This window comes from Bubalus bubalis, chromosome 18 (genome assembly GCF_019923935.1).
Source record: "Bubalus bubalis isolate 160015118507 breed Murrah chromosome 18, NDDB_SH_1, whole genome shotgun sequence".
In the NCBI taxonomy this organism is placed as follows: domain Eukaryota; kingdom Metazoa; phylum Chordata; class Mammalia; order Artiodactyla; family Bovidae; genus Bubalus; species Bubalus bubalis.
The window spans coordinates 54183239-54194864 of NC_059174.1; the positions used below are offsets into that span (position 1 = coordinate 54183239).

At 49.3% G+C, this 11626-nt stretch overlaps 1 protein-coding gene across 1 annotated transcript; it reads left to right on the forward strand.

The window, feature by feature from the left end:
• Positions 1–5890: 5890 nt before the first annotated feature.
• LOC112580125 (retina and anterior neural fold homeobox protein 2-like) lies at positions 5891–8043 on the forward strand. Its single transcript, XM_025268287.3, has 3 exons — positions 5891–5959; positions 6418–6587; positions 7069–8043. Exons 1-3 carry the CDS (start codon positions 5935–5937, stop codon positions 7561–7563), a joined length of 690 nt encoding a protein of 229 aa, XP_025124072.3. The 5' UTR covers positions 5891–5934; the 3' UTR covers positions 7564–8043.
• Positions 8044–11626: the final 3583 nt, after the last annotated feature.

Here is an 11626-nt window from a genome sequence, read left to right on the forward strand (position 1 = left end):
TCACAATAACTAAAAAGATGGGAATAGTCTGGATGTCTACCTTGAAGACATTATGCTAAATGTGTATCTTAACCTAGCATTTCCCCTGAAGTTGTACTTGTGCCCTTCATAGCATCTTTATTCATAATGGCCTCCACCTGGAAACGGTCCAAATGTCCGTCAATAGGTGAATGGCTAAAAAAAGCTGGTGAATCTAGAGAATGTCTTTAGCAATAGAGCGGAATGAACTCCTGGTGTGCAGATCAACTGGATGAATAACACAATAATGAGTGGAAGAAACCAGGTTCCAAGCAGTGTATATAGTATGATTCCACTTTCATGAAATTCTAGAAAAGATAAAACCAGTGGCAGAAGGTGATTAGTGATTAGCAGGAGCTGGGGAATCAATAGATCAGATTCACCACAAAGGGACAGAAGGGCTTCCCCTTTAAAAAAATTAAAATTTTTTTTGGCCACACCACTTGGCATGTGGGATCTTAGTTCCCCGACCAGGGATCGAACTGGTATCACCTGCTTCGGAAGCATGGAGTCTTAACCACTGGATCACCAAGGAAGTCCCCCAAAGGGGCTCTTTTTTGAGGTGCTAGAAATATCCTCTCGGAGAAGGCAATGGCACCCCACTCCAGTACTCTTGCCTGGAAAATCCCATGGATGGAGGAGCCTGGAAGGCTGCAGTCCATGGAGTCGCTGAGGGTCGGACGTGACTGAAGTGACTTAGCAGCAGCAGAAACATTCTCTATCTTGACTATGGGGGTATTTCTGTGACTGTATATGATTGCCCAAACTCATTAAACTGCATGGTTAAAATGGGTGGAATTTATAGTATATGAATTATACCTCAATAAATTGGAAGGGAAAGAAAAGAAAAACTTACTCAGCAGGTACTATTTGCCAGCACTGGAGAAAGTTAGTCCTAACTCTTCACATTCTCAAAGCAATCTACCAGAGAGATGCTATTATTATCAGATGGATGCTATGATCATCTTCACTTCACAAATGAGCAAACCAAGGCAGAGGCAGGTCAGGTGACCTGCCCACAGTCCCACAACCAGGAAGAGATAAGAACTGAGATGTGCACGCCTTGTGCTGGAAGGCAGACCCTCCGGACCCTCCTGGCATTTCCCCCTCCTCCCCAGTTTTGACCCTGCCTCTCCTTGCTTCTCTCCCGCCTGTCTCTTTCTTCTTTGGTCTCAAGCTCAAGTGTTATTTCTCTCTTCCTCTCTCTCCTCACCCCCATATGTCTCCGACCGACCTCCTGCTTCTCCTGATCTCTGAGCCCCTCCCGGGCTGTTTCCTCTGTCCCTGAACAGGACTAATTTAGCAAATGCTCCAATCCTCTTATGATGGCCCAGCCTCAGCAGAATGGCAGGGGAATTAGCGGGGATTAGGTTCAGACCCATGACCCATTGGGGGAAGGGGACTTCGTGGAGACAAGTGAGTTTTAACTAAGGCAGGGCATCATCCACCCTTGTCCCTTCCATGTGAAACCATGCCTGGGATACACAATAGTAATAAAATCACAGCTGAATTCTTTTCTGGTTGTGCCAGCTGTTCATTGCCGCCAGAGGGGGCTACCCTCTCATTGCGGTGCCCAGGCTTCTCACTGCAGTGACTTCTCTCGTTGCAGAGCGTGGGCTGTAGGTGTGCCATCTCAGTAGTTGTGGCCCACGGGCTTAGTTGCCCCATGGCACATGGAATCTCCCTGGACCAGGGATCGAAGCCGTGTCCCCTGCACTGGCAGGAGGATTCTTATCCACTGAACCACCAAGAAAGTCCACAGCTAAATTCATTACGAAGGGCTTACAGTGTGGCAGGCACTCCTGTATTTCTCCCTTATTAAATCTTCATTACAACCTCAGGAGGTAGGGGCCACCCCCATCTCCCCTATTTGATGGATCAGGAGGGGTTAAGTAACTTTCCCAAAGTGATCGGGGTCCTGTCCCAGCCATCCTGGTGGTTTCAAGTTATAGATGAAAAAACAGAGTCTGGGAGATAATGGAACGGCCCTGGGGTTGCAGAGTGTGCAAACGCATTCCCTGTTTGGTGACTTCAAAGGTGACCCTTTCAGCCCCCCACAGTTTGGAGGAGGTGAAGGAGAGGGAAAGAGGTCAAGAGAGGGTGGAAATGGAGCCGAAAATGCAGAACAGAAAGCAGAGCGGAGGAGGAGATTAGGTAGGGAAAGAAAAGACAGATGTCAGGAGGGGAGTTCGTGCAAGGTCTTATTTCTTCTTCAAGTATGTGATAATTCAACAGTGAAGCATATGGGCCTGGAGGAGGCTTTTTTTTTTTTTTTCTTTTAAGGAAGGTTAATTTTGTATTTCATTTAGTTAACATATATGTAATTGTATCCTGTGGACCCAGCTGGGAGGAGAGAAGATACAAGATAGAGTTTGTCATGGCAGAGGAAGGGATAAGGAGAGCTGAGATCCCAGTTAATAATTACAAGCCTTTGAGACTTCCCTGGTGGTCCAGTGGTCATGACTCCTCTCTCCCAATGCAGATCCCTCATGCCACACAGCGCAGCCAAATATAAAACATTTAGAATAGTGCATAAGTGCCACAAATAAGAAAAATGTGGTTGGATTTCTCTGTTTCTCTCTCTTCCTCCCTTTCACTCTTTTTTTTAAAAGCAAATTTATTTATATTATTTTTTGGCTGGGCTGGATCTTCACTGCTGCAAGCAGGCTTTCTCTACTTGGGGTGAGCGAGTGGGAGCTGCTTTCTAGTTACGGTGTGCTGGCCTCTCATTGCGGGGGCTTCTCCTGTTGCAGGGCCCGGGCTCTAGGTCGTGTGGGCTCAGTAGTCGTGACGCACAGGCTTTAGCTGCATGTGGAATCTTCCCAGACCAGCGATCAAACCCGTGTCCCCTGCAGGTGGATTCTTAACTATCAGAGAAGTCCCTCCCTCTGTCTTATACATATTAATATTTTTGCGTTTGTCTCTGCTCCTCATATCAGTTTGTCTTTCTAGCTCTATAACTCTCCCTTTCCTTTCTCTGTTTTCTGGGAACAATTTCAGGGCTTCTCCAAGGCTGGCACAATCTGGTGCTGGCTTACCCCTCCACCCTCCTCTTTCCGCCTTGCTGGCCCCTTCTTGCCACTAAAACAAACCAAGCTCTGGGACTGAGGCCAGGGGTAGGGACCGGGGGGGCCAGATGGGCTGTCTCTTACAGTGTGTCCGTACTAAGCTGCTTCAGTTGTGTCCGGCTCTGTGGGACACTATGGACTGTAGCCCGCCAGATTCCTCTGTCCATGGGATTCTCCAGGCAGGAATACAGGAGTGCGTTGCCATTCCGTTCTCGAGGGGATCTTCCAGACCCAGGGATTGAACCTGGGTCTCCCACATGCAGGCAGATTCTTTGCCATCTGCACCACCAGGGAAGTCCCTGATAGGTCCTTTCAAACAGCCTCTTACTGAGATGCCCCTAAGGTTCCCATGATGTGTTCTCCCTCATTGCAATGAGACAATTGTTTGGTTGTTGGTTGTTTAGTCACTAAGTCCTGTCCGACTTTTTTGTGACCCCGTGGACTGTAGTCCACTAGGCTCCTCTGTCCATGGGATTCTCCAGGCAGGAATGCTGGAGTGGGTTACCATGCCCTCCTCCAGGGAATCTTCCTGACCCAAGGATTGAATCTGTATCTCCTGCTTGGCAGGCAGATTCTTTACCATTGAGCCACCCAAGAAGCCCAATGAGACAATCAATTTGCACAAACAGTGGGGCTTTCTGATGGTCTTTGGCTGAGGGTATTGACAGCAATCATCAAGTCTGTCTCAATGACCAACCTACTCTCCCCAAACATGGGAAAGCCAGATTCCCCATCCCCTCAGCTATCTGTCCCCGGCATGAAGCCTCTTCTCAGTCTTTGCTCATCTAAACATCACAAAGTTCCATTTAATTTCCTTTCATAGGGAGGGAGCCCATGATGGGGGAGGGTGGGTGAGGGAAGGATTGGGAGTTTGAGATTAACAAATGCAAACCATTATAGATAGAATGCAAAAACAGCATAGTCTTACTGTATAGCACAAGGAACTATATACAGAATCCTGTGATAAGCCAGAATGGAAAACGATATGAAAAATAATGTCTATATGTGTATAACTGTTTTGAGTAACGGTTTTGAGTAAACTCCGGGAGTTGGTGATGGACAGGGAGGCCTGGCATGCTGCAGTCCATGGGGTGGCAAAGAGTCGGACATGACTGAGCTACTGAACTGAACTGAACTGATGTCTAACTGAATCACTGCGCTGTATAGAAGAAATTAACATGGCATTTTGAATCAACTACACTTCAATAAAATTTTTTAAAAACTAGGGAGAAGGCAGCCTAGAGTCATATAGACCAAGGACGTTACTAGGTTCTCTCTTGTCGACAGCGATGCCATCAACTGTCTTGGTGACCAAGGGTTCCCAGCCACTTCAGAAGCAGAAAAGATGTCCAGTTATGGCAGAAGGTTGCCCAACAGGGAGCACAGTAAATGTTCACTATGGCAGGTTGCCCCATGAGCATCAGAGAGTGATGTAAATCGAATAACAAGGTCTCTTTGCTTTGTTTCATGTCGTACTTGATCACTTAATTAGTTCTCATCTTGCACTGAAGATAATAAAAGTCCCAGGGGATGAGCATTGAGAGCTGTGTTCTCCTCTGCCCCCAGGCCCAGGAGACCCCTGCCCCAAGTTCAGTATGATGCTTAGACCCCAGGTCTATGCAGCCTGGAGAAGCACAAAGCTAGGCTCCTAAGACCCAAGCTCCAACAGACGAACCAGATCCAGTTCATTCATCCACAGAGGGCAGGAGCCAAGCTGTATTTTTTTTTAAAATATATTTACTTATTTGGCTGCCCCAGGTCCTAGTTGTAGCATAGGGGATCGTCTATCTTCGTTGTGGCATGTGGGCCTAGTTCCCTGACCAGGGATCGAACCCGGGCCCCCTGCACTGGAAGCACAGAGTCTTAGCACCAGACCACCAGGGAAGCTTCCCCAAGGTGTCTTAATACGGAGGGTTCTTGACGGCTTCCAGGACAGGACCCACTAATTGTTTGGTCCCTAAGTCGTGTCTGACTCTTTGCGACTCCATGGGCTGCAGCACACCACACTTCTCGGTCCTTCACTATCTCCTGGAGTTTGGTCAAACTCACGTCCATTGATTCAATGATGCCATCCAACCATCTCATCCTCTGTTGCCCTCTTTTCCTCCTGCCTTCAATCTTTCCCAGCATCAGGGTCTTTTCCAATGAGTCAGCTATTTGCATCCGCCAAAGTAGTGGAGCTTCAGCTTCAGCATCAGTCCTTCCAATGAACATTCAGGGCTAATTTCCTTTAAGATTGACTGGTTTGATCTCTTTGCTGTTCCAAGGGACTCTCAAGTGTCTTCTCCAGAACAATTTGAAAGCATCAGTTCTTCCGTGCTCAGCCTTCTTTATGGTCCAACTCTCACATCCATATACATGACTACTGGAAAAACCATGGCTTTGACTAGATGGACCTTTGTTGGCAAAGTGATGTCTCTGCTTTTTAATATGCTGTCTAGGTTTGTCATAGCTTTCTTTCCAAGGAGCAAGGGTCTTTTAATTTCGTGGCTGTAGTTACCGTCCGCAGTGATTCTGAAGCCCAAGAAGATAAAGTCTGTCACTGTTTCCACTTTTTCTTCATCTGTTTGCCAAGAAGTGATGAGACTGGATGCCATGATCCTAGTTTTATGAATGTTGAGTTTTAAGCTGGCTTTTATTATTGTGCCCACTAGTAGTTGCTCAACAATGAAAGGATTAACCAATTATTAATCACTCTCTTGCCAGGCAGGGAGGCTGAGGGTGGGGCAAGAGAGGGTAGGTTTCAGGACCCTTAGGGTGTGCCTAAGGTGGGCACAGCATAAAGCCTGGGTGTCTGTCCCAGGCCTGTGAGCAGAGCATCAAACTCCGACAGCAGAACAGCAGGAGGATGCAAGAACCCGAGTCCGTCATGAGTGAGTCTGGCGTCCTGGGACTTAGTGGAGTTTGGGGGTGGAATCACATTACTAGGGGAGAGAAGCAGAGAGCCTGGTCCTCGGGGGTCCCCTGTCAGGGTGGCTCCCCACTTGGTAGGGGGTGATGATAGGGGGTTGGGGAGAGCACCAAGGGTCACCAAGGAGCTTGTCCTGCCTGCCTTTCCAGGGCAGGGCCCTGCATAAATACTCCATGGGCTGAGATCAAGCCCATTTCCAAGCTGTGCTCACTGAGGCCCGGAGAGGTGTAGGGGTTAGGGCTGGAGGGCAGACAGCCAGGGTCTGACCAACAACCTCACTCCGGATGCCCCTGGCTTCTCCTCCCGCCCTCGGGCCTGAGTCCCACCCGCTCACGAGGGTCTGGTCCAGGGAGGGGGAGGGCGCCATGCAGGCTGGGGGCTATTCCTGGGCTCATGGGACCCTGTTTCCCCCTTGGTCAGGCCTCACGGGGAGATCAGCGCCCCCAAACAGGCAGCGGCAGGAGCGCATGGTGTACAGCAAAGAGCAGTTGGAGGTGCTCAAAGAAGCCTTCCTGAAGAACGAGTACCCGAGTTACCAGGACCGCCTGCGCCTGGCTGCCAGGCTCCACCTGGATGAGCACAGAGTGCAGGTCTGAGCCCTCCAGCCCCGGGGCCACCCGTCCGCCGTCACTGAGCCACCGCTGGGGACCGCGAGGCCAGAGGGGCCAGGGCTGCCACGGGTCCCGCAGCAAGCAAGGGGTCTCCCTGCTGTGAACCCAGGGCTGGGCCCCGGTCCGCCTCAACCCTGTGCTGTATCACCCCGCCAACTGCATGCGGCCTGCCTGACACCCCCCATCGCCCCGGGGTGTCCCGGTGCCCAGCCCTCAGGGCCTCTGGCCCCGCGGACCCTCTCGGGCAGACCCCTTCCTGCCCCGTGAGCGCCCAAGCCCTGCCCCCTGCCCTCCTTCCCGCTGCCTCCTGAACCCCAGGAGCCTCTAATTGGGTCTGGGAGGCGGAGGCAGAGGTGAGGCGGGATTCTCAGCTGGATAGCCTCACCCCCGGAGCAGAGGCAATAGCGCGGGGCCCCTCGCCTCTCACACCCCCTTCTCCGGGTCCCCTCTGCCCACCCAGGTGTGGTTCAAGAACCGCCGGGCCCAGCGCTCCCGTCCGGAGCGACGACAGGCCCAGGGAGGATACTGGAGGGCCGGCGATGCGCCCACGGACCCTGGAGTCCCCTGGACCCCTGCCCCCGCCCCGGAATCTGCTGCAGCAGCTGCGAGCCCCAGTTACTCAGGCTGCCCGGAATTCTACAGCCGCCCTCCTCCCCCCAGCCCCGCGGGTGTGCTCCCAGCTCCCGAGCCCTGCGTCTCCAGTCACCACCCGGCCACGTGGGTCCCGGCACAGGGCGTCCACGTGTACGGCCCGGCTGCTCCAACCCCGGCCCCGGCCCCGGGCTGCCCTCAGGACCCCTACGTGCCGATCTACCGCCCAGATCCTCTTCCACTTCCTGACTGTGCTCTGATGTTTTCATCCCAAGAGCTCTCCTCCACGACGTCTGGGTACCAAACGAGAGATAACTTTGAGGATGAGAATGACACAGGCCCCCGGCAGTTCACGAATTTGTAGGGTTGTGGTCATCTGTCCCCACAAAGTCCTGCAGACCCCGAGGGGCCAGAGGGGATGAGGGCCTTGTGAGTCTGCACGTGGTGCCCATGGGGATGCGGGAAGTTGTGATGGCTTGGTCTTCACAGCTGGTTTACTGTCCGCAAAGGGACCGCACCTCCCTCGATCCAGCCTGGAGAGGGGGCGTTTTTGTGTGTGTCACTATGAGGCCATCTCAGGTCTCAAAGCTCTTAATGTCCCTGCCCTCGTTAGTATTTGAGGCGCACGTGGGTATTTCTGTGAATTTCCAAGTCAGAGGTGGAATTATTGTTCACAGCGTCTGTTTCGTTGTGCGAACTTGCTGTAGGACTTTCACCAGCCTCATAGGGAATTTAATTTAAATTGTCTTAAATCTTTACCTTCCCTTGATGTCTAGAGATTTTTGTTTTTGCTTGTCTCTATCCTTACCTGTAGTTTCAAATAAATGTTTGCAAAATTAAAAAAGAGAGCATTAAATCCATAAATAGTTTTGGAGCTAATTGGCATCTTTACAATACTGAGCCTTCCAATCTAGGTATATTACTTATTAATCATTCATTTGGTTGTTTACAAAAATTCTCCACTAAGTGTTATTATTTCTGTAGGTTTGTTTCCAGTGCTTTGTCTTGTGATTACCTGATATTTTAGATGAATTAAAATTTTTATTTTAAAATCTGTGTTCTGCCTAGATGTCCACTGGCTGACAAATGGATAAGAAAGCTGTGGTACATATACACAATGGAATATTACTCAGCTATTAAAAAGAATGCATTTGAATCAGTTCAAATGAGGTGGATGAAACTGGAGCCTATTATACAGAGTGAAGTAAATCAGAAAGAAAAACACTAATACAGTATATTAATGCATATATATGGAATTTAGAAAGATGGTAATGATGACCCTATATGCGAGACAGCAAAAGAGACACAGATATAAAGAACAGACTGTTGGACTCTGTGGGAGAAGGCGAGGGTGGGATGATTTGAGAGAATAGCATTGAAACATGTATATTAACATATGTGAAATAGATTGCCAGTCCAGGTTTGATGCATGAGGCAGGGTGTTCAAGGCTGGTGCACTGGGATGACCCTGAGGGATGGGATGGGGAGGGAGGTGGGAGGGAGGGTCAGGATGGGGAACACATGTACACCCATGGCTGATTCATGTGAATGTATGGCAAAACCACCACAATATTGTAAAGTAATTAGCCTCCAATTCAAATTAAAAAACTAAAAAAATTAAAAAAAATCTGTGTTCTGTATATAGGATTCTGTGGATAGATTTATTTTGTATTTAGGGACCTGGCTCAATTAAAAAAAAAAATTGTAACAACTTATCTGGATGTTGTTTTGGGCTTGATAATTTGAAAATTCATAAAGTTCAAGGTCATTTTGTAAGCACTGTTTCCTACAGAGCTAGGGAGTGTTTGTTATCCCTTCTTTGATTTTACCAAACGCTGTAGGAATATCTCATCTCTTCTCTCTAGTCGTCTTGTCTCCATCAACCTCTTCCTTTACCGCCTCCCTGCGGCAGCCCTGCCTCCTGAGTTCCCCCCCACAGTCGGTCCTCTGACCCTGGCCTGGTCCCATTTAGCAAATGTTCCAATCCTCTTAAGGCCAGGCCGGCCTCAGCAGAGCAGAGAGAGAATTAGATCAGATTTGGGAGGGAGACGCTCATGTGACAGGCTCTAGGGGGAAGTGCTGGGGGACGGGGGAGGGGAAGACAGAATGCCAGGGTGTAATGAGAACCCTCTTGATTATCCAACAGACCCTGGTGGGGATGTACACACACAACTCCCTGGAACCCCACCCCACTCAAACCCTGACATTGTAGGGGAGGGCAGGGAGGAGTCTAATCGGTTTATTCCAGGAGAAGGAGCCCAGGTCGGGGAAGTCCCTGTGAGCATTCGGGGACAGAAGAAGTGGGAGATAAGATTCAGACTCACTCTGGGCATGGGGGAGGGAGGGTGGTGCTCCGAGGGATCCCCCCACCCACTTCTGAATCCAGGAATCTTTGCCACCCCCTAGCAAGCTCTCCCGGGCTCTATTCCACCTCCCTCCACAATCTCAGGCTGTGTCCTCACCATCCACGACGATGGAAGCATCTGGAATTCCCATTCAGCTCAGGAAGAAGGAAGGTGGTAACTTCCAGTTGACAGGTCTTGAAAATTTCCCACACGACTGAGCAACTGAATGACAAGAGCCTCTAGCACAGCTCCACCCACCAGGGGGCCAGGCAGGAGCAAGGAGACTGCAGGCCCACAGTCTGCAGACCAGGCCCACCCTCTAGCAGGCCACATCTTTCTCCGGGGACTGCTGGGCCCAGGTCCTATCTGCTAGCAGGTCAACACAACATCAAGACACCCCAGGCCCTTCAGCTAACTGTGACAGAACTGGCCCCACCCACCAGTGGCCCTACACCTGCTCTGCAACCCCTGGGCTGCCACCAGACCCCAGGACCCAGCTCTGCCTGCCAGTAGGCTAACCCAAGTCCCAGGACCTGGCTTCACCCATAGTGAAAGAGTGGAAGTGCCAGTCACTCAGTCATGTCCGGCTCTTTCCCCCTCCATGGACTGTATCCCACCAGGCTCCTCTGTCCATGGAATTCTCTAGGCAAGCATACCGAAGCGGGTTGCCATTTCCTTCTCCAGGGGGTCTCCCCTACCCAGGGATTGAACCCAGGTCTCCTAACTGCAGGCAGACTCTTTACCATCTGAACCACTGGGGAAGCCCCACAGTGAAATGAAAGGAATCTAAATGGAAAGGAAGAAGTAAAACTGTCAGTGTTAGCAGAGGACATGATTCTGTACAAAGAAAATCTTAAAGGTGCCAACAAAAACCCACTAGAACTCATGAATGAATGTGGTGAAGCTGAAGGATAAAAATTAATATACAGAAATCTGTTATATTTTTATACACTAACAGCAAACTATCAGAAAGAGAAATTAAGCCAACAATCCATTTACAATTGTAACAAAAGAATAAAATACTTGGGAATAAACCTACTCAAGGAGGTAAAAAGATCTGTACTGGAGGACTTCCCTGGCCGTCTAGTGGCTGGGACTTGGTGCTTTCACTGCAGGTTTGATCCCAGTGAGGGGGTACAAGATCCTGCATGCTGCACAGTAAGGCCAAAAATCTAATAAAATAAAATAAAAAACTGCTGGTTCTCAAACATTAGAAGAAAAGGATATATATTGAATTTTATTAAATGATTTTTCTGCATGAGTTGATACACTTATGTGATTTTCTTACTTTAGTTTGTGGGTATGGTGAAGTATACTGATTGATTAAAAAATTTTTTTTAAACTAATTTTATCTATTTTTATCTTTTTTTTTTTTTCTGGCTGTGCGGGGTCTTTGTTGCTGCGTGGGCACTTCTCTAGTTGCCTTGTGTGGGGTTCTCATTATGGTGGCTTCTCTTGCTGTGGAGCTTGGCCTCTAGGGCCTGAGGGCTTCAGTAGTTGTGGCTCCCGGGCTTCGGAGCACAGGCTCAGTAGTTGCGGAGCACGGGCTTAGCTGCCCTGTGGCATGTGGGATCTTAGTTCCCAGACCAGGAATTGAACGTGGGTCCCCTGTATCGGCAGGCGGATTTTTAACCACTGGACCACCAGGGACGTCCTCTAACAAAGTGTTAAATGCACAAGCCGGTATTGTTAACTAGAGGCACAACACTGTAGAGTAAGTCTCTAGAACATAGTCTTGTATCTTGTATGACTGAGACAGAACCTGATGAGTACAGCCGCCCATGTCCCCTCCCCCAGCCCTTGGCAACCACCATTCTGCTTTCTTTTTCTGAGTCTGACTCTTCTACGTTCCTTATGTAAGTGGAATCACATACTATTCGTTCTTCCGCCTGATTTATTTCACTAATACGAATGCCCTTCGAGTTCATCCGTATTTCACAGAACGTCTTTCTTCTTTAAGACTCAGTAATAATATCCCATTGTTTGTATATATCACATTTTAAAAATCCATTTATCTAACATTCTCCAAGGTTGGGCCATATGTGAGACTAAAGCCATGTTTTAAAACGGGAGAAATCGTCA